Source organism: Lineus longissimus, chromosome 3 (genome assembly GCF_910592395.1).
Source record: "Lineus longissimus chromosome 3, tnLinLong1.2, whole genome shotgun sequence".
NCBI lineage: Eukaryota > Metazoa > Nemertea > Pilidiophora > Heteronemertea > Lineidae > Lineus > Lineus longissimus.
The window spans coordinates 17,203,054-17,226,410 of record NC_088310.1 but is presented as its reverse complement, the minus strand read 5'-3'; the positions used below and the strand labels follow the sequence as shown (position 1 = coordinate 17,226,410).

The 23,357-nt window shown below is 43.8% G+C and overlaps 2 protein-coding genes across 4 annotated transcripts in view; one reads left to right on the top strand and one right to left on the bottom strand.

Annotated features, from left to right (window-relative positions):
* On the bottom strand, positions 1-603 carry LOC135484820 (putative nuclease HARBI1). Its single transcript, XM_064766509.1, has one exon. It carries the CDS (start codon positions 601-603, stop codon positions 1-3), a length of 603 nt encoding a protein of 200 aa, XP_064622579.1.
* A 421-nt stretch (positions 604-1,024) lies between these two features.
* LOC135484047 (sodium- and chloride-dependent glycine transporter 1-like) overlaps positions 1,025-23,357 on the top strand; it is a 60,207-nt gene continuing 37,874 nt past the window's right edge. Inside the window, exons 1-5 of one of the 3 annotated variants that reach the window (XM_064765116.1) lie at positions 1,039-1,115; positions 18,659-18,771; positions 19,434-19,622; positions 20,139-20,270; positions 21,323-21,650. In XM_064765116.1, the coding sequence (XP_064621186.1) occupies positions 19,442-19,622; positions 20,139-20,270; positions 21,323-21,650 (641 nt within the window). In that variant the 5' untranslated portion in view covers positions 1,039-1,115; positions 18,659-18,771; positions 19,434-19,441. Of the gene's footprint in view, positions 1,116-18,658; positions 18,772-19,433; positions 19,623-19,771; positions 19,850-20,138; positions 20,271-21,322; positions 21,651-23,357 lie in introns of those variants that run through there. The other 2 variants (XM_064765117.1, XM_064765119.1) reach the window with 2 other exon arrangements.

Genomic DNA, 23,357 nt, shown 5'->3' with positions numbered 1-23,357 from the left:
TCATCGTTCGACCACGTCGGAATTCTTCCATATCCGACTGTCATGCACGGACCCAGGCCAACTAGCATCGACACTCGTAAATCGTTCAACTGCATTACATGTCGCCTGCACATTGATGGATGCTGAACCTTTTCTGTTTATGTATTCATCTCCATGCCTCCGTCGTGCATCCGGCTTCAGAATTTTATCATGCGTACAGTCTATCGCACCGACTGCACCTAGTATTTCATTACCAGTTTGCCACAGTTGTTGTGCCTCTCTTATATCCTGCAAGGCTGGAAACTTAATCCAAATTTGAGCTTTCGCCACAACATGGGTTAACACATTCGAAAATGTTTTACACACCGTTGACTGATGTATACCCTTGTCCTCGCCAACACCAACTTGGAATCCTGGATCGGACAAATAGCGAAGAAAAGTCTCCATCCTTTCCTTGTTTGTCAGACTTCCACCCCGCGTTTCTGGAGAATCCGGCAAAAAGTGAGTGGCTAACAACTCCACGTTCACCTCGTCGAATCTGTAAAATGTTCGATATGTTCCTGGCCGACATGTCTTCCGATTCATGTACAACTTTTCAGCGCGCACGTGCATAAACGCAACCATCACGATTGATACTGACCACTTGCTTCAAATCTCAAGCCACCTCAGGGGCTACCTTGAAAATTCGAAGCATATACTACCAAGTAAAAGGTTTGTGCTACACTTTATTCATATGGTTCCAAGCATTTGCTTCATTCTTGAAGCAAAAGGTTATTGCTTAAAAGCACTTGCTTCTACTGGTAGCACATGCTTCATTTTTCAAAGCATTTGTTTGGTTTTATTCATACCGTAGCAAGCATTTGCTTGAAAATTGGTAGTAAAAGCAATTGCTAGTTTTTATTCATATGGCCCACTTTCGTCTCCTCTATGAATACGAGGACAAGCGTTCCATTCAGAAACTCGCGTACGACTTGGTGATGCATAAAATTGTTTTGACACCGACTAAGGCGCGGTGAGGGCACTGTATTAGGTAGGCCACTTATTTCACTGACTGACCAAGTTCAGACAGACCAAGTCAAGATTGTTCATTCGTATTTGGTATTGAATTCCTTAAACGTTTCCTAGGCGTCTATATCGTGAGTACACGTATTTCATAATTTCATACATATCAAAGGGATTCACCGTTCGTATTTACTGATGGGCCAGGAAAGTAGAAATACTGTAATACACAATGGTGTAGTGCAGGAATCTTGCTTACAGATTTGCTAAAACCTGGTATTCATAGCGCATGTATTTGTTTTTCTATCTACTCACCGGCATTGATGAAATTTGTATTCAGTATGTATGTACACAATTGGACATTTTCAGATTCAATTACAAAACTTTCATTATTTTACTAATGGCGTAGTACTCCTGGTATATTTTACTGGGGTACCGAGTCCAAACTAGTTTTCTTCTCAGATCTTCAGTAAGGTCAGGTCAACTGTCCCCAGATCGTTGATCCGGATGAGTTCAATCACTACTATAATGGACGTCGAGCTGAAATAGTTTGTCACACATCTCCTCCGCCAGTTCAGATCGGATGACCTCGAAACTTTTCCTGAAACTTTTCCTGAAAGTCGTGGTTGATATGGAGATGCACCTCGCCGGGTTAAATAGGTAAAATTTGCAGCGATCTCGGAGAAATAGCATTTTTTGTTCTTTCTATATGGGCATACTCATGAACATAAGGGGCCTTTTCAGCAAGTCTGATTTGCATATGGGACCATCTGTTAAATCAAAAGTGTGGGGTTATACAAAAATAAGCCGGGAAAGTATTGGGGCCACTATATGTTTAAAGCATTCATCCATTTCCGCAATTTTCCCCCTTTAATTTGGGTCGTACTCTTTCACCTTACGTTGTTAATCGCTCTTAATTTTTCGAAGTAACGTATGGGAATTCATCACGTGATACACGTCTCATCATAACAAAACCGCCTCACCCGACCCAAGCACTGGGCGCAAAGTAGCGTAGCTCCCTATATGAATGGTTTATGCCTGTTTCGCCTATTCCTGTTTCGCCTACAAAATTCCTGTTTCGCCTATTCCTGAGTCGCCTATTTCTGTTCCACCTATTCCTGCTTCGCCTATTCCTTTTTCGCCTATTTCCTGTTTGGCTTATTTCCTGTTTGGCCCATTCCTGTTTCGCCTACTTCCTGTTTCGCCTACTTTCCAGTACCCCTACAATAAATCGACTCTCCCAGGGGAACCTTAGGGATGCATGTCCATTTTATGGGGAAAATGTGAGGGGACAATTGGATGATGTTAACGATGTGACGACAATTTGGCTAATCAAATGCCATCAACTTTGTTAACAAACCATGCCATGACCGTTTTGAAAGAGTCACCTTGAAAGCGGGGACAGTCCGGGACTTATTTGACCATAGGACCATAGGACCATACTGACACACAGTAAAAACTAATAGATTAAGTGGAGTAAAGCAGTCGTTCATTTTATAAAAACTGAAGTCATGAGTTTTTGATAAAAATACATAATACTGTACATTCTCATAATTATTTGATCAAAATCAGCTGTAAAACCCATGTCATAATATACATGTAGACACAGCACATATAAAGTCAAACAAGGTGGAAAATACATATCATGATATTATGTCAGACAAGGTAACTGATGGCATCAACGTAACTCATTATGTCCCTCTCTCCATTGACGTATTGTAGCCTTTAACACTATTAGTAAGGGACGGTTCATATTCCTACGTCTGTGGGGAGCCTGGATTAGCAATACATTTGAATAGGCGAAACAGGAATAGGCGAAACAGGAATTAGGCGAAACATGAATTAGGTGAAACAGGAATAGGCGAAACAGGAATAGGCGGAACAGGAATAGGCGAAACAGGAATACACCATATGAATACCCGGGGCAAATATAAAATATAATATAAAATCCCGATTAACATTTCTTTACTGCGATAAAAACAGGCTAACCACTGCAGATTTACAAGTAAGTGAGTGTTCCGGAACGAGTGGAGTCCGTGCGGAGGGTGTGGAAAAAACCCTAAGTGAACTACTTCCTCCGTCTGGTGTTGCCACCCACTATGCTCGCGGCATTTGTTGTACTAATTTCGTAACACGCCAACTCTTCACCATTCGCGAAATAGTTCGTCAAAAATAAGTCGAGACCACTTTGAAGAGTGGTGGAGTTTGATTTTTCCGGTCGTTTTGGCCAAAAACGCGTTTATTGTAAGTAACTCGGAGGAAAATCGTCCCCCCAAATCATGTTCGATTTGTAAACACTTGGGTCGGCGCGGAGTGCTCCACATCATAGCTAGCCGCTTCGGAAACCATAGCGGACAGGGATTTGCAGTCCAAATCCCCACACTGATTTAGTATCAGCCAGTTATGAGTAGTTCGGAGAATATTGTGCACAGATTTTGAATTCTGAAGCACCGCCCACTCTCCCTCATTGCGGCGGCAAGCGGACCACCTATGGTGTTCTTATCAGCAGTCAAGTATCAAATCTCATGCCTATGTTGAAGCTTGGAGTAATTATCTTGTCAAGATAATTACTCCAAGGTTGAAGTGAGCTGGATATCAGACCCGAACTAAAACTATGACGAGCTATAGCCCTTTTACAGACCGATTGAAGATCTGGGACGAACTAGCAATGCAGCCGAGTCGTGTAATGTCTCTAGTTTATTGATAGAATGAGTTGGATTGAAAATGAGTTGAACCATCCACATCCGTACCTTCCACATGGACAGCTATTCCAGAACCACTGTAAACTTCGACCACTGGTAGGCGTGATGTGGGTAACTTGACTTGTGAATGTAGGAACTACACACACGTTGCAAGAGCAGGTCTCGGACTATTAAATAGTCCGAGACCTACTCTTGCAAGACGAAATCGGCGATCATGTGTATGAATGGAGAGAAGAAAGGGGTAGGCCTGTAGTAAAGGGGATTGGGTTAGGGGTTGGTGAGGTGAGTGGTCCGCAGGTGAAACAACTTCAGTGAAATTTGCATGATTCAAACCCTCACCATGCATATGGGCTGAACAGGAAAAAGGAATGATATCAATTACCAGAGAGTACATATTACATATATATTTTATGGCACCATCCCGGTAACAGAAAATGCCCTTACAGTTTCGTTACAGCAATTCCCATTGGCTAATCGTCCAGCTCCACGAATACCAGCTATTTGTGGCTGTCCATAAGGAGACCAAATTAGGATGACGCGATGGGTTGCCCAGGGAGTGTGGTCAACTATCGCTCAGTGATCACCCACCGTACTTCCCAGGTACTCCTCTCCGCCTCTTCCCAACTATAATGATATACATGTATACAATTTACAAAACATGTTCTACTTCTTGTATATAGGCAAGATGGCAATGTGAAATCTATGGGCCATGGCATTTTAAAAGTTTTCTTCATCTGAAAAACATCTAATACTGTCTAGCTATGATCCACAGACACACCACTGTTTTACTGTCCATTAAACAGGTAATTTCTGAAACGCTCTAGTTTGTGTATCTTGTGGCTGGCTTGATCACAGTATTTGATCATGATTTTGCCTCTGCTCAACTCTGGTAAGTGGTAACGTATGTCGATGTGCTTGAAGCGTTGGTGGTTTACTGGATTTTGGACCAGAGCAATGATGCCCCGATTACCCTCAAAGATCAAAGCTGGCCCATACACATGTTTGCCATCGACATCCCTCAGTAGTTGCATCAAATACATGCTCTCCTGGACAGTTGCTGCCACGCATGAGGGCATGCACAATGCCACTGTGGGCTGTTTCCTTGATTTCCATGAAACTGGGGAGTGCCTCTTTGCTCAGAGTAAAACAATACCTAGTTGTACTCCTCCTGTCAGCAGAAGATGATTCCCAATCAGCATGTATCCTGTGAGAGATAGGCCATTTTCACTATTCGTGTAACACAGCTCGTAATTTAGAGTCCCTATGAGAACGTGCTTTGCAGCAAACCAGTGTCCTTTTAGTGGTTTAGCTAGGAACTGAGATAGCTTGGTGATCACTCAGTAACTATCTGGGGCCTGATTCACAAAACTTCTCAAGCAGTTTGCACAAGTACATGTACCTCTTGTGGTTCATTTTGACAATGCCGTCCCTTTGTTCGAAATCTATGCCCTAGAAATAGGCCAACCAGTCCCGGTCTTTCACGTTGAACCTCTTTTTTCAACAGTTTGTAATGCCCGATGTGTCATTTCAGGGGTGACACTGCGCCCCAGGCCTCGTAAACCTGGTAGTTAGCAGAAAGAAACTAACTCACTAAATGTCAAGCATGTAGCATGTCCTATATTTTGTCCAGCCTTTTTTAACATACTTCAAAGTAGTGATGCATACTACAGACAGGCAGCAGCACCGTACCGCCAGGGGAATAGGGGCCCTCTCAGAGGTACAATACATCACCCCCCTCCCCAAGCGTATCAAAGCTCCTGCTATACGCCGAGCATCAAAGTTAAACAAAAGATCTTACAGAATTAAACCTAACTAGGTCTATATATAAAGAAAAATTAAAAGTATGTACGCTACAGTACATGAAACAGGCATATATGTCGAAGGAGTTCTAACAAGACGAGTGTGAGGAAGTCGCTCAACCAACTGAGTCGCTCCTATCAAATTCGAAATAATGATAAACAGCATACTTAGGCCTACCTGGATGATGAAGAGCACAGGTGAATACAAATGCAATCGTAAAGAAACAAAATTATCAAATTACCCGTGTACCCTGGTACAAAAGTCAAAATTAGGCCCATACATTTATATCAAAAATGCAGAATAATAAGAAAACATACCGTAAATGCAAGTTAAAATGCCAGTTGAAAATACAGTTCAATGTTCAAATTCTACACAGTCGAAAAACAAAGCCCAATAAATTCACGGCTGGCTGAGCAATCCAGTCGAGATGTGCACGCACAGGAACAGTAGGTCACGGCCGGCAAAGCAATCCGGTCGACCCCGAAATGTGCTTGAATAAAGAGTCATTGCTCAAGAGGTCACGAATGTTCATAATGAGCCTCGAAATATCCACACTCAAAATTGCACCATGGATAAAACCCGACACCGAACTGGCACGAAGAGAGGAAATACAGTTGTTAACTACAAAACCAGAGGTACAAATATACAAAGTCTCTAATGGCATAAAGGTGATGGCACAAAAAGGTGATAACATTTGACAGAAAGATCAAACATTCTCCAAAAATATAAACCGAGTTAGGCCTACACTGTCCAACCACCCATGCCTTATCATACTATCCCGTATTAGTGAATGCACATTGACCTGCCACTAATAATATATGGCACAGAAAAGATTCAAAACGGATGAGGCTTCCCGATTACCTCAACCTGATTCACACACCATTCACACTCGCATGCAATCAAATGCGCAGTCAGTAAGCAAACACAAGCACATTGTTAAAAGCCAAACAGAGCACTCATAATTTGACCGCTATAGCTAGCTAATATTGGGCTCCAAGCATCAGCTAGCGTGCAGAATCCATCTCTAACTGGCCAGGGCAAAAGAGCTTTCAGCCTCCTGTCTATTTGCACGTCGGTCGCCAATTGTCCAGAGTTACACCATGGGCTAAACGAAGTTTGTCAGCGTGAGTGCGATATGTTCCACCTTCTCGATCCAACTGGATAGTGACAGTGAAATCCGAAGCTACCTCTTGCACCAAGTACGGTCCACGCCATGGTAGATGACGATCCCCTTTAAATGTCTTTCTGGGATTAAAGTACCAAACGAAGTCACCCGGTTTGATAGACTTATAGATAAATCAGATGGCTCAAATTGTTTCTTTTGGACTCTTTGAGCTAACTTGAGATGGTGGCGAGCAAGAGCATAGGCTTTGTGAAAGCGTTCTTCCAACTGCCTGATGTAAGCTGGCACAGAGGCCTCAGACTCGGATGGTTTGGAGTACAGGAGATCCAGTGGAACTTTCATTTCCCTCGCCGTCAACATATAATATGGCGTTTCTCCAGGGCTATTATGTACAGAGGATCTATAGGCCATGAGAAATAAAGGCAACATCGAATCCCAGTCTCCAACAGATTCGCGGTGGTCATAAATATACGTTTTCATCATGGATTTAAGGATTTTATTAAAATTTTCCACAAGGCCATTGCTCTTGGGATTGTAAGGAGTGGTCAAGCTCTTGTTAACACCTAACTTTTGAAGAAGAGAAGCATAGAGGTGTGAAACAAACTGGGGTCCTCTGTCACTATGGAGGAGGTACATACATCCAAAGCGAGAGATTAATTCTCTTATGATGGCGTTGCAGACTTCTGTGGTCTCCATTGTCTTAAGAGGAGCTGCCTCCACCCATTTCGTGAAGTTATCCTCCATTGTAAGTACATAGCTGAATCCTCGAACAGTCTGTCTCAAAGGGCCGATTATGTCTACGGATACTCTTTCAAAGGCCTCTCCAAACAGTTGTTGGGTTAAAGGGACACGACGCTTCTTGTGTGGATGTTTCATTACGTTGCATGGCTCACAGTGGGAAATAAAGCGCATGGTATCACGCCTCCAACCGACCCAGTAAAATCTTGCTTTCACCCGTTCAAATGTCTTTTGCATGCCAAGATGTCCTGAAGCTGGATCAGAGTGTAATTTCTCCAACACTTGATACCTCACAGTTCTCGGTAATACTAATTGCTTCCTGGTGGGCTTTCCTTGGACCTCTAATCTCCTGAAAAGTATGCCGTCCTCCACAAGCAAGTGTCTCCAGTGTTGCCGTAAAGCTTTGACACTGAGGCTCTCTCCAGAGATGTAACGGTAATGAGGATAATCAGATCCATTTTTCTTGAGCTGTAAAATGGGTGCAATGTCCGGGTCGGATGCTTGAATGTTGGCTACTTCTGAAAGTGTTATAATATTATCAAGTATAGAGATGGGCGGAGGCTTGTCAGTTGGAATTGACTGTTGTTCCCTTTGTTTTGCTGCCTGAGATCTGGTAGTCACTGCCGCACAATCCATCATGAGCCAGTCAACCGTCTCTTCGATAGACTCATCGGTGTCTTTGGTATGTTGACAAGGGGGGATATCAGTGTTTTCTTTTGCCTGGAGTTTTCTGGGCTTTCCTTTTGGATAAGATTTAGATACATCAGAGGGTGCTTCATCCGTCCTCCCACATTGTTGACAAGGTAAGCGACTCATGACATCTGCGTTAGTGTGCTTACGACCAGGTCGGTGGACAACGTCAAACACGAACTGTGACAGGAAAAGTTGCCATCGTTGGATCTGAGGTTGGGCATCGGTGAGGGTGAGCATATGGCTGACCGCCGAGTTGTCAGTTCTAATCAGGAATCTTCGACCATAAAGATAAGGTTTAAAATGCTGCACCGCTTTAACGACACCAAGAAATTCCCGCTTAGTAATACAATACTGACGTTCCGAGTCAGATAGTAAACGAGAAAAATATCCTAAAACAGTTTCCCTGTCCTCCTGTCGTTGACTAAGCACTGCTCCAACTCCTGTATTGGATGCGTCCGTGTCCAATATGAAATCACCCTGCTTTAGGTCAGGAAATGACAAGACCGGTGCAGTTATCAATGCACCTTTCAAGCGCTGAAATGAAGCTTCATGATCTGCAGTCCAAATCAGATCACTCTTTGCTTTTGTTAGTTCGTATAATGGGGCGGCAATAGTGCTCATGTTCCTAATGAACCTCCTGTAATAACCGACTAGGCCCAGGAACTTCCTAACTTCTGTCCTTAGTTTCTGACGTGGTACACCAGCTAATGTAGGCCACGATTGTATGGCGGCTATCTTATCACCCAATGGTTGGAGACCTTTCTCTGATATGCGGTGCCCAAGATACTCAACCGATGACTGGAACAGAATACACTTGCTAGGCTTCATTTTCAAATTTGCACGCTCTAGTCGTTCTAGCACTTTCTGCAAATTATGCAGGGTTTCCTCAAATGTTTCTCCGAAAATTAATACGTCATCAAGGTACAAAAGACATCGTTCCCACTGCAATCCACGTAAGACATTCTCCATGAGGCGTTCAAAGGTCGCTGGGGCATTACACGATCCAAATGGTAGCACAGTAAACTGAAATAAACCCTTTTTGGTCAAAAATGCGGTCTTCTCTTTGTCTGATTCAGACTTTAGGGGCACTTGCCAATAGCCAGCTTGAAGATCAAGCGTACAAAAGAACTTCTTGCCATGGAGTGAATCGACACAATCGTCAAAGCGAGGAATCGGAAAGCTGTCAGCCTTGGTAATGCTGTTCAATTGGCGAAAGTCTATACAAAATCTACTTGTGCCATCCTTTTTGGACACCACCACCGGAGCACTAGCCCAAGGACTGTTCGCGTCCTCCATTATTCCACGCTTTAACCCATCGTCAACTGCAGCGTCGATTTCTCGCTCTTTTGCCCAACCATGTCTTCTCAAGGGTAATCTAAAAGGCTCCGCATCCCCGGTATTAATCTCGTGGGCAACCAAGTTGGTTCGTCCAAGCTCCGTTGAGGAAGCAGCGAAGGTTGTCTTGTACTGGATGAGGAGAGAAGCTAACTTCTGCTTCTGTTCGGCTGACAAATCTCCACTCGACTTTTCATAGAGAGAGATCAGATGTTCTGGGATGTCATCTTCAAGTTCTTCCAACGGTCTCACGGCAGAACAATCCGCGGACTCGGTGGCAAGAACTGGACAAGGTGAAGTAAGACAGCATGATGATGTTTCATTTTTGCTGAGTGTCTCCGCCGGAAACGCATAGCCAACTACTGTTCCCTTAGGTATGATAATTTCCTGGTCTAGGGGATTAAAAAGTTGAACTGGGGTAGCACATTGTTTTCTAGACTGGTAGGTGACAGACTTCGCTGGCAATACATTGTATTTCTGTACAAAGTGAATATTCGGTTCCAGCATCACCTCTTCACGAGCACGAAACGGACTATTCAACCTGGCTGTCACTGCTACTTCTGCCCCAGGTGGTAGCTTTAAGCTGGTTGTTAGACTCACTGAATGCGCAGAAGTTGGTGCTTACTACCATGCATGGGATATTCATGCCCCTCAAAAGTGTAGGTATTGGATGTCATCTTCAAATCGCATTGGAATCTGGACATGAAGTCTATTCCCCATATGCCATCACATCCGTTCATGTTGGTCACCAACAGATCTGCAACAAATTTTGTGCCATGAATCCTAATAGGCATCGACACTTGTCCCATGATATTCATCCTGGATTCACCATCAGCCATGAGGACATCTTCTTGCTGCTTTTGAAGCGGGGGTCGAAACTTCTTAGGTATCCTGAAATATGCCCTTGACGAAAGAAATGAAGTCGAGGCACCTGAATCTAGAAAAAAGCAAGCAGGCATACCATTTAAATAAGTCCCAATGAATGCTCGCGACACTCTGGGGCCACATTTCGCCACATTTAGTTGCTGGGCTTCACCATGTCCATCGGCTCCAAATTCACGGACATGGACTATTGGTTTCCCTGATCAACGTTTGGTGCACCCTGTGAGACACCCTGGGATCCCGGACTGCCATTGTTGGCGTAAGTAGAATCCATATGTCGCTTGACATATTGACATTCCCTCCAGAGGTGGTCAGGAGACTGGCACACGTGACATCGTTTATCCACCTTGTTCAAGCGCCTATCATTCCCATCATACCTATAATTCCGGTAATCTCCACGACCGCCACGGTTATAGCCTCCGCGTCCTCTGCCACGTCCTCTCGAGTTACCAGGACCACTATGGCCACTAGGTTGGGAATATTCCCCGTTCCACACAGCCGACTCGTCCAGTGCGGCTACAAGAGCGGGGGTAGGCCTGTCAATTACCGGCTGATTTGTAGCCAAGAGATGATTCTCATAAGACTTAGCGTGCATGACGATCTCTTCTAAAGATTTGTCCTTGAAAGCGTACAGCTTATCGCCAAGGGGTGTGTCACGCAATGCCAGGTAAAAGTGGATCCCTAGGTCTGGTTGAAGTTTTCCATAAGCACGTTTAGAATACAGACTAATTCAAAACGCGAGGTCGTCCAAAGATTCGCCATCCTGACGCCTAACATCACGCATGTTGGTCATCCAGACTGATCTTTCCCCCCGTAGTGCTGTTCCAAGGCATGCACTAAACTTTGGTAAGTGACCACTGTCCCGGATAGATCCAAATTTGCTAGTACCTTGGCAGAACGCCCCTCAAGCTTTTCACGAAGAGCAGACAGCTTGTCCGCATCACTCCATCCACTTGTTATTGCATTGAAATTTGCTACGTAAGCTTCTACATCAATCTTGGAATCGTCGAACTTTGGGATCTTTGGACGTCTGTTGCTACTGCTGGTGTGTCCGTCAGGGCCAAAAGAGCAGTTGGTGTAATGATTGACAACCTGAGGTACTGCTGAATCCATTCCGCTTCTCGCCTCCGAAGGTTCATGGAGTTGATCGAATACCTGTGGACTTGGCTGATGTCTTGGGAGATTGTCCTGGGTGCTACTCTGAATCACTGGGGTGTAGTGATCCTGCAGCTGTGGAGCAGTTAGGTCACACTGTGTCGCACTTGTTTCCCGAAGCACTGGGCGAAAGTGGGGGTCTGGGTGTTGTCTAGCATCATGATATTCCTCCTCATCTATCCCTACCATTATGGGCCTGGTAGGAGCATTCAAAGCTCTCCGCCCTCGACTATGTGCAAGAGGGCTGAGTGGTGTCGAAGTTATGGGCTGTGGACCTCGATTGACCAATGTTGTGTCCATGGACACTTGCTCATATGATGTCCTATCCCCGAGACTTAAAGCGGAGAACACACCGGATAGTTTCTTCTTAACAGTTCCAAAAATACCCCCTATTTTATCCAAGGTCATCCATCCTTGGCGAGTATCTTCTACCGGTTGTCGGTTTACTATCTGTGGTGGCTCCTCGTTGTCTTCTGCAGCACGTGCCTGCTGTCTCGGCTGTAATACAGGCACAGCCCCCGGCAATGCCCTGCCACGCAATACCATTCCAGCTTGCCTCCCGGGATGCCGAACATCCTCATCCGCCATGGCCAAACAGAGATGGACACTACAAAATTTTAGAGGGAAATTATGGTACTATGATCAAAACACAGAAAAATTTGACACACTCACGCACACTCCCACCATGCGCCAGACACTATCCTAAAACAGAAATGCATTACCCATAGTACGCACATTCAATAGTACATGTCAACAGGGCCACAGTAAAGCATGGAAAATGTATACATAAACAATGAATGAGTGACCTATATAATGACCCGATGGTAAAGCATGCATACAGGTGAACAACAATAATGCTTTTAATAATAGCTTGTAAACAACACTATCCTAACACATATGAAATCAAGAACTAATTGTCCCTGAAAAGAATTTATGTTTAGGTATACTCAGAATGTTTATCCAACTTGCACAAAATCAATCCCGAGTCATCTAGCTGCTTCCATGCCTACCAGTTCCACGGACGATTCCCATGCCTATCCGGATTGCCTTCCTGATACTAAAATTGTAGAGTTGCAGTCCTCGTTGTGAAGTCACATGGATGTCATCTCCTGTAATGCTCTTACTTAGGTTCACCAAAATCGTACGATCGTGCTTGTAAGCTTTGATGTTTGGTTCAGAATCAATGAGTGTCCTTATTTTCGTATTAAAGAGCTGGCGCCATTCCTCAAATTTCTCAAAAATGTTCTGGTTTCGACTACGACGGCGGCGCCCCACCACAAGGCATATCACGACAGCCTTAACAGGCAATGCTTTGGCAAGTGTAACTAAACGTTCCGCCAAAATGTTTACATCCACTTCCGATTTCGCATCACATAGATCATTGGTTCCGAGTTCAAGAATTACTAGGTCTGGCTCCGTCTCAGTGACAGTTCTATGAATCAAAGACGGCTCTGTGATCTTGAGTCCGCCACGGCCTTTGATAAAAATGTTCTCTCTTGGTAGGCCAATATCAGGCCCAAAGTCAACACGATCAGGGTGTTTTTGGTGTTTTTTAATTAAGTAATCCCTGTACCTGCGTGTAAATGAGTGGCCAGCCACTAGGATTTTCATTTTTCAATAATGCATGCTTGATCTTTCTCACGCACCAATGTACATGATGTACTCAGTCATACACAGTGCATGCTACTCTACTGCCCTGCATCCATCAGTGGATTTGCTGGTGCCGATTCCCGAGAAACACCTGATGTCCTCCAAAATCATGAAATAAAGTTTATAACCGTTGGTTCATGTCCTGCCAGGGTTAGCCAGATGTGTCATTTCAGGGGTGACACTGCGCCCTAGGCCTCGTAAACTTGGTAGTTAGCAGAAAGAAACTAACTCACTAAATGTCAAGCATGTAGCATGTCCTATATTTTGTCCAGCCTTTTTTAACATACTTCAAAGTAGTGATGCATACTACAGACAGGCGGCAGCACCGTACCGCCAGGGGAATAGGGGCCCTCTCAGAGGTACAATACACCCGATGTCCACGATACATCGTGGACAGCGGGGAAATCCGTGTAGATATTTAATAGTATAAATATTTTTGCTTATAGGACGGGTCCTATTTTTCTACAGATAAACGGTCCTTTTATAGATTATTACAACGTGGACAGCGGGTTTATATATTTATATTAAACAAATAACCCTCTAGAGCTCAACTTCCAATAATTCAAAAGATTGAAATGAATGGAACTCTGCGATGGGTCGATGTCATAGCCCATTACATCATTCCAGTCCTATTATTGCGTATGAAGGTAGAAATGGGAATGGTCAGAAGATATAGGGCCTAGCTTACTGCTGCACTTCACATGCGAACATGGTTTGGAAACAAGAAGAGGTGGAGGTCCTCATAGAGGACTACCGCAAACAACATGTCCTCTACGCAGTTCGAGACCCGGCGCACCATAATCGTGTTAAAGTGGAGATAGCATGGCAGCAAATCAAAGATGCTCTGCAGACGAAAAAGCCGACAGTCACCGTCGATCAACTTAAGACCAAAATCAACGGCCTAAGAAGTCATTTTTCAACTGAACTCTCTAAGATAAAGGATTCACAGAGGAGTGGATGCGGGGCCTCTGATGTTCACGTTCCCTCGGTGTGATGGTACCAAAAACTACAATTCCTGACCCCTTATCTGAAACCCAGGCACATCACCTCGACCATGAAGACTACTACTATCGAAGAAGATGAGAAAGATATATCGGAAGAGGTATTTGTAATTTTCATTATTTAATTCACTTCAACGTACATTACAATACGTTTTAACAAACAAAAGGCAATTTCCTCTTATAACTACAAAACTACCTTCACTTTCAAAGTTCACAGTTATCATAAAACTATGTGTACCGGTATATATCTAAACTTACATGTTGTCTCCCACTAGGGCTGACCATGGATAATGAGGGGGGGGGGGGGGAGGGGGTCAATCGCGCACAATAGTATTACACAAATTTGTGTTGCCATGGCACACGACCTTCCCTGTTGACATAACGGCACAAGTCATCTCTCTGTTCCTGGGGACCTTTGCCATACCTATTTCCACCTTGTTGTGCAATATCTTCGAAACAATGCTCTGCGCTGCGAACATTGCGCCAGTCACCAGCTTGTACTACACCACGATCCGTATCTTCTGTGTCGAGGGAGCTAATTGGGAAGTAATGGACTGGTTTCCTAACACGGAGGAAGTTGTGCAGTGCATATGTAGCCAGGGTGATCTTCTCTACTTTTTCTGCGGACAGAAGAATGGCCGAGAGAAACACTCTAAAGCGATTTGCTAAAATACCAAAGGCATTTTCGACAATCCTCCTTGCTCTACTCAATCTATAGTTGTATGTCCGCTTTGCGAGATCCATATTCCGGAACGGATACGGTTTCATGATGTCATTCTGCAGAGGAAAAGCGTCGTCCGCCACAAAAAAAGTAGGGAAGGAGCATGTTACTGCCCTTCACAGCTTCTGCGGGTGGGAAATGCAAACTTCCATCGGTCATAGCACGATTGAGATCACTTTTTCGAAAGACACCACCGTCTCCTACCCGACCGTTGGTCCCAGCATCAATCATCAGAAACTTGTAGTCCGAATCCACCAATGCGAACAATAACAAACTGTTGGTACCTTTGTAGTTGTGATAAAAAGAGCCAGCCTTTAAAGGTGAACGGAACGTAACATGTTTTCCATCCATGGCTCCTACACAATGCGGCATATTCCACATTTCTTCAAATTGATCCGCGACGGCTCTCCACTCTTCAGGATTGGAAGGCATCTGAAGAAAAGAAGATTAGGCTAATAAACATGCGTTTTTAACTGATGGTCCTATTATATAATTCCAGGATTCCAATGGCGAGATAGCTGATGATGACTACTGTATTGTACGCGCCGGTCACCTATCCAAAGGTTGACCGCGCTCAACGTTGCTTAACTTCCACTCTGGGGCCAACGCGCCAACCACTGGGCCATAAAGGAATTCCCTCATGGCGGGCGGGTTAAGCCGTGCCATATACCTGGTGTTACTATACATCATTACCCCCTTCGGACAGAGATGGATCGTCCGCGATCCTACTTAGCGCTTCATGCGTCTCAGTACCGAACTACAAATCCAGAGCTCGCATCGCGTGGGAAGGTCGCCAGATGTATTGTACGCGCCGGTCACCGATCCAAAGGTTGACCGCGCTCAACGTTGCTTGACTTCCACTCTGGGGCCAACGCGCCAACCACTGGGCCATAAAGGAATTCCCTCATGGCCGGCGGGTTAAGCCGTGCCATATACCTGGGGGTACTATACAACTACCAGCAAACCGAAAGCGAGAGCCTTCCCGACAAACCAGTTTCGTTTCCAAGAAAGGCATGTCCGCGGAAGAAGGTCAAAACATCTACCGTATCCAGCTCGTCAAGTAAAGGATCATTTGACATGATTGAAACAGCAACTAACGTGATGAAAGAACTTAAAGATGCGGCTCTTGCTCCCACTGATAATCCAGATGATGAATATGATATCTTTGGCAAATTCATCGCTTCCGAACTACGAGGGATTTCTACGCCCGATATCCGACAAAGTGTCAAGAGGAAGATAACAATGGCCATATTCGACGGTCAGGACACTGATTCGTTGAGGAAGTCTGAAAACCATGCCGGTGACCGCCCTTTCAATCACACGCCTACAATCATGACCATGCCTACATCTTTGGATTCTGGTATTTACAATCCAGCTCCTCCACTTCGTTTCAGTGCTCCAGGCGCAGCCACTGTACGACCGAATCAACGTCACTTTGTCAACACAGATGTGCAACCTGTATCAGATGTTCTTTCAAAGGCCATGAGGGAATTGTATTAGCTACATACACCGGATTCTAAAATGTACGGTAACTCCATGACCTTACGTTTGAGGGTCTTGTGTATCTGCACATACATGCAGCTTCATTTGTTACTTTGGAAAGGAATAAAGTAAAATGTACATGTACATCATTTCAATGTTTTGAGTGAATTGAACGTAAAGAAATAAAAATGCTCACCTTTATGAAGTCTGCCTTTAGGACCTCGTACAGAACGTCGCACATTTCCGGTACAATACGACTGGTAGTAGTGGCAGGGATCCTTGTCGAGAACTCAAGACTTGAGAAAGTTTCCCCTGTTGCCAAAAATCGCAGAGTGATAGCCAGGCGTTCAGCAGGGCTTATTGCCTGGCGCATGTTTGTATCCTGCCGTATGACATGGAGTCACCAAATCGACCAGTTCCGCAAAAGTCTCTTCATTCATCCTCAAATAGTTCTTATATGAAGCTGGATCTTCTACTCTTAATTCGTCTACGAGCATGGTGTATGCCCCCTTTTCTGGTCGTTATAATATCCACTTCCTGGTCCATAATGCCCCAGGTCGTCGCTTTTTCTTCTTTTTCTTCATGCCAGCTGTTAAAACGACAGCTGTGATGGCCACGCACGAGGCCATCGCACGTCCTAGTCTCGACAGGACGGGTGCCATGTTCGAAAAGAACGTAGATTTCTACGCCATGGACACCGGGGCGTTTATATTTTTCTAACTTAGATATTTGTTAATAGATATTTATTAATAGAAAAAGTCATCGTGGACATCGGGCATTAGTACTGTCAGCAATTATCAAATCATCAATGTATCCAGGGTTCTACCGAGCTTTTGGTGAAGTTTGTTTTCAAACAGGTGACTGTGCAACAAATTATTCCAATTTCTATCTGACTGCTTCAGACCATACACTAGGAATTTATTTAATTTCCTCGGAACTGGGGACATCAAAACCTTCGGCCTGTTCTACATAAACTTCACTGTCGATACGGGCACTAAGGCAACTGTCACATAAAATGAACGATTCTTTTTTCACGCCTCACGCGTGAGGCTATACGTGTCACACATGAGGCCTCACGCGTCATTCATCCGTCATTTTTTAGGGGATGTCACATACGGTTCACTTTGAACTCGTTCATTTGTCACTTGGCGTTTCTCGCCTCAGTTGGATCCCACAAAAATGGTCTTTGCTGGACCGGCATAAAGAGTGCTTGTAGTCATCCATTCTGAAAAAGACAGAAAATAGAGGTGACCATTTGCTAGTCTTGTTTTAGTCATTTCCATGTTCCCACAAGTGGAATGGAATTGTTGTGTCTGCAGGTGTTTAGGCAAAAAATACTATATTTCTCCATTTTTTCCCCAATTCTACACGAAAATCACCATTGTTTGAAATGCAGTACACCTGCTGACATGCAGTAAAATTGTGGAAAGGTGTGAGGTTTGCTTTCAACTGTGGGCTATCGTAAACAGTAAAAAAAGGTCTGAAACCATCGGATACTCACATATTCAAGTGATTTTGGCAGCAGGCACCTCCTCTCTGCACCTTGTTCACGTCACAAAGAATTGGCCGTCCAATTCTTTGAGTCATTTATGACATTCTTGAGTTCACGCACGAAATGACATGAATCGGCCGAAAATAAAAAAGGTCTCCTGATAATCTACACCTTTCACCTGGCTATACCCCTTTGCAACATACCTAGCTTTATAAGTCTTGGCCCCAGTGGCAACCTCTTTGATGGCGTATTACTCCAAAAGTCCAATAGCTAACAATTACTTTACTTCAGTGCGTGCTGTGATGCAGTTGGCAGCACAACATGGTTTGGTGCTGCACTAGATGGATGTAAAAACAGCCTACCCTAGGCAACTGTCACATAGACCTCACGTTTTCACGCCTCATGCGTGACGCTTCACGGGTCATTCATGACCTGAAGAATTCCCCAGATATTTTCAATATACCATGTCACATAGGGCCTAATTTTGTAGTCATTTTTATTTTCGGCCGATTCATGTCATTTCGTGCGTGAACTCAAGAATGTCATAAATGACTCTAAGAATTGGACGGCCAATTCTTTGTGACGTGAACAAGGTGCAGAGAGGAGGTGCCTGCTGTCAAAATCACTTGAATATGTGAGTATCCGATGGTTTCAGACCTTTTTTTACTATTTACGATAGCCCACAGTTGAAAGCAAACCTCACACCTTTCCACAATTTTACTGCATGTCATGTACTGCATTTCAAACAATGGTGATTTTCGTGTAGAATTGGGGAAAAAATGGAGAAATATAGTATTTTTTGCCCAAACACCTGCAGACACAACAATTCCATTCCACTTGTGGGAACATGGAAATGACTAAAAACAAGACTAGCAAATGGTCACCTCTATTTTCTGTCTTTTTCAGAATGAATGACTACAAGCACTCTTTATGCGAGCCGGTCCAGCAAAGACCATTTTTGTGGGATCCAACTGAGGCGGGAAACGCCAAGTGACAAATGAACGATTTCAAAGTGAACCGTATGTGACATCCCCTAAAAAATGACGGATGAATCGTGACGCGTGAGGCCTCATGTGTGACACGTATGGCCTCACGCGTGAGGCGTGAAAAATGAATCGTTCATTTCTATGTGACAGTTGCCTTATAGCCCCACTCTTTTCCTGCCCTTTCGCAAAGTGGTCATTTTCCCTCGGGGAATTCATTCCATCCTTCATGGCTACCTTCCAATATTCTGACTTATTTTCGTCAGCCTACTCTTTGGGTTCAAGTTCAGAGTTGCAAAACGTTTACGGTGACAAATCATAAAAGCCCTTTACCGCTACATTTTTAGGCTGACAATTTAAATTTCTCTTTATTACTCAATAAGAAAGGTAATCTCGCGCAAAACACAAATAATGTTTACAGTAGTACTCACAATGAACATTCAACATGTGTATGGGCATTGGCACGGCCCCGCGGTGACCCACGCGAATGCTGTATAATTTGTGTGCCTGATTATCACATGTTTAGTCACTGTTTTAGCAAGATAATCGTGTCTAACTGAAAAACATCCTTGAATATCGGCCAATATTTTTACGGTGAAGTAGCAAGGGCTATTATTGAACGGTCTTTCTAAAGCCTGTATCGATGATTCTCTCACACGTCATGACGATTATATATATGTATTTTCATCTTTTTGTAGTCGTTTAAATGAAGAGTTCGATGACCTGCTGTTGCCGGAAGTCCGATGACGTCAAACAAGATGGGGACGAAAACACTATCCGTGGAAACTGGTCCGGCAAGGCTGATTTCTTTCTGGCGAGTTTCGGTTTTTCAGTAGGACTAGGGAACATGTGGAGGTTCCCATATTTGTGCTATAAGAATGGGGGCGGTAAGTAAAGACGCAGTATAATTGGGTTTATTTCATCTTCACTTTAGCTTACACTTTGGTGGTCGATGATCAGATGGGCAGCGCCGCCAAGTGGAAATACATGCTGAAAACCGGCCCTCAAACAAGCGTCTTTGATCGCTGCAACGTAGCCATGGCAACAGTTGGCGGCCGCTTCCAAATCAAAATCATCAGTCCGGTCACAGAGTACACATCCGTCTGAATCAACGGTAAAATGCGTTGTTTCTTGTTATCCTTTAATTGAGCAGCACTCCAGGTTCCAGAAACGCCCAATAATCGCCCCAAAACAAAAAAAAATGCTGCATCGAACTCTGGCATGAACTGAGGAGCAGGAAATCCACGATTTATAAGGAAACATTGCAAATCCCTTTTGATACCCTTGGCGTTATGACGCGTGCGCGTGTAAAGGGATGCAACACCTGAAAATCATGTTCCAATTTCTGCCGATCATGGTTTTGATGTCAAAAGAGAATTCAACTCGACTAATTGCCATTATAGGTGCCTTCCTTATTCCATATGTGCTCTTCCTATTGATGCTGGGCTGGCCATTATTCTTCCTCGAAGCTGCGTATGGTCAGTTCTCAAGTCTCAGCCCAGTTCTAGCATGGAGGATTAGTCCGCTGTTCAAGGGTAGGTTTGTGATATGTTTATGCATTGTGTTTTAAAAATGGCACACTTGCAAGGTTGAATATATGTACTCCAAGTCTAGTTTCACCGATCTTAGACCAGTCTTGAATATTCAATAAAGGCTAGATATTAAACAGACAGTGTTTTGATGCCATACAGTGAGTTGAGTTTGGATTGGGGGTTGGCAACAGCAAGTTGTCCAAAGATTATGACGTTATGTTCTAGTTCGGGACTGTTTTGACTTTGAGGTAATTAACCAACATGTCTTTAAAAAAAGATGATAAACTTTAGCTTCTTCGGTAGATGAAAGATGAAAACGTGAGCTATGGAGGGCTCTTTGACAGATATCAAATAATTATTAGTAAAAGAACAACAAATATATAGAACATACATGAAAACATACACAATAGATTGATCACAATATTCATGGTTAGTACAATACCGATGCTGTTCAAAGATTTACCTCTAACTGTTCAGTAAGTAGGCCCTAGTCATGCAAAAATAAATCATTCTATATCTTGTAAATGCAATGTTTTAAGAAATGGCGGTTCTGTATATTTTGGTGATACGGTGGTATAAAGGGGAACGACAGAATGTGATTTTTTTCGAATCCATTTCGGAATTTTTCCATCTCCGAATTATGAGTTTTTATCTTGGAATTCTGACTTGTCATCTCGAAATTCTGACTTTTTCTCTCGGAATTGTTCGACAAAATCTCGAAATTCTGACTTTTTATCTCAGAATTTTAAGTTTGGACCACCTAACTCTAAACGTAAGGCTTCGGCGTAATCACCCTGTATATGGCAGGTATTAGGATGCCACGATTGTCCTCTGGTCATGCTTTGGTATGCTCGACGCACACCTAGTGATATATTTTAACTAAGTCAACTCGCTGCGGTCAGTTACAATGAACCGAGTTGCAATTCATTACGTTCGCCATTGATGCAAGACCACACCGATCTTAGCGATTTATTTCATCTGAATTCATATCCTGATCTCTAATCTAGATCTTCAGGGCCAACAATTATTCTTATCTCAATCGCTTTATTCCACAGGAGTTGGTTGCGGTATGGTGGTCATGATAGCATTGGGTTCAATGTACTATAACGTGATTATTGCCTGGACCTTGTTCTACGTAGGAAATTCCTTCAGTGCTGAGCTGCCGTGGGCTACGTGCAATAACACCTGGAATACAGACGCATGCGTAGTACGTAACGTGAACAACACGTGGTTATTCGACACCTCTCAGAATCTTACCAATGCAACCTGGAATTACCTCAGCGATAGCAGGACGGGAGGAGAGAGGATTTCCACTGTCAATGACACGAATGGTTCGTTTCCCTTTCCTGTGAAATGGACATCTCCGAGTGAAGAATTTTGGGAGTAAGTTGGTCAATGTAGATTTAACATTTATTTCAAAACTTTCACTGCAAAAAACGCCGATCGCATTGATTCAGTTATATATTAACTTGAAACTTGATACATTTGTAGCCCTATGTTATGAAACCGTGCAGACTAAATTTCGACTTGCTTTGGCCCCAGGTGGCTAAAATCGAAAGCAATCACTTGTCTGCGAGGGAGGTGAGCACAATTGCCCTGGCCATTTATTTTTATCTGAATTGTTACGTCCGTCTAAGGTCTCATTGGGGAGGTTTTTTGTATTCATGCGCGGCCAACCGTAGTTCCTAAAATCATTGATTTCTCGGTCCTCACAGTATGTCAGTGTTCTGTCACAACCTCGGGGCTAAAAGTACCAGTGGTGACCTCCAGGTCAGAGCCTCTGGCCAAACTTACTGATCCTCCTTGTCATAAATTATCTCATCCCAAAATGACGCCCCCTGATATACACTGACATCAGGCGGGTAATCCAATTAAATAAAGTCCAGGCCAACAGTTAAAATATACGGCATTTATCCTCAATAATCACCCCACCCACACCCGGTTACAACATCAATATATACAGGTACATCACAATAGTCAATACAATCGCACATAAATGGTCCCTCATAAAACATCAGGGAGACAGACCACTCATCCGTGGCAATACAATCACTTCAGATATACGTCGTCAGGGCAACAGTTAGCAACTGTTACAAATCAAGGCAGAATGGTAAGGGGTTAATCCTCAGGAGACCGGCATGGAAAAATTTTTTTAAAAAAAACCTCTTGGAATAAAACTATTCCAAGACGAATCAAACCACACCTCGATTCCAGGTGTATACAAGTTTTGCCCCAGCAAAACAGAAAGATTCCCGCAATTGAAGTTACCCGATACAGGAGATTCTGGGCCCGTTTACCAGTCCAACCTGGTGAGCTCGCCAGAAGCAAAACAACTGGTCCAAAGAAAATTACGCGAGCTCAACACGCATATCGGGAGGTCTAGCGATTTTGAAATGGTCTGCAGTGACCGCAAGGCCCCAGTGATCCACCAGCAGCACGAGGGGTATGCAGAAAAAAAAGAAGTTGTATCAGTCAGAGACTTGAGCAAGTCACTGGCCTCTCCACAGACAGAGGAATAAAAAGGGTACCCTCAACTCCTGAAGAAAGGAGGAGATAAAAAAAACGTACCAACGCTCGACTCTTAGCAAGAGGAGAAAAACGTCTGCGTCTAATCGCATGTGAGCCGGTCTGCTCGGAAACCCACGCTATCCCATTAAATACCCGAAGTCCACGTGACCACATGATAATTCAACTGACATTCCGATCCACAATGCACTGCGCACACAAAGACACCCCCAATTAAAATATGAAAAGATCACCAAGCAACCCGATACAAAAGCCTTCGTTTCCTGGCAGAGATCGCACTGAATATAACTTAAAACACCGTAGTTCGAGGCACATGCTAAGGAGTGATTAAATAAGCTTACGATTAATCGAGATAAGTTCCAAATTTGCAAGTTAAAAGAAGTTTTCGTGAGAGAGGTAACAATGTAATTTTGACTTTAGCGGTGCTGTGGGAAAGGAGGTCATTCGGCATTCCTCAGCCACTCACGTGATAGGAAGAACCAATAAAAATACGAGGAAATTGTAAACAGTGATGGCCGCCGTCCAGGTCACATGACCGATAAAATGGCGACGCATCCAGGAAAT

Bases quoted from the DNA above. Each gene is read 5' to 3' on its own strand.
- LOC135484820 (XM_064766509.1), bottom strand. From the start codon at position 603: ATGGTTGCGTTTATGCACGTGCGCGCTGAAAAGTTGTACATGAATCGG.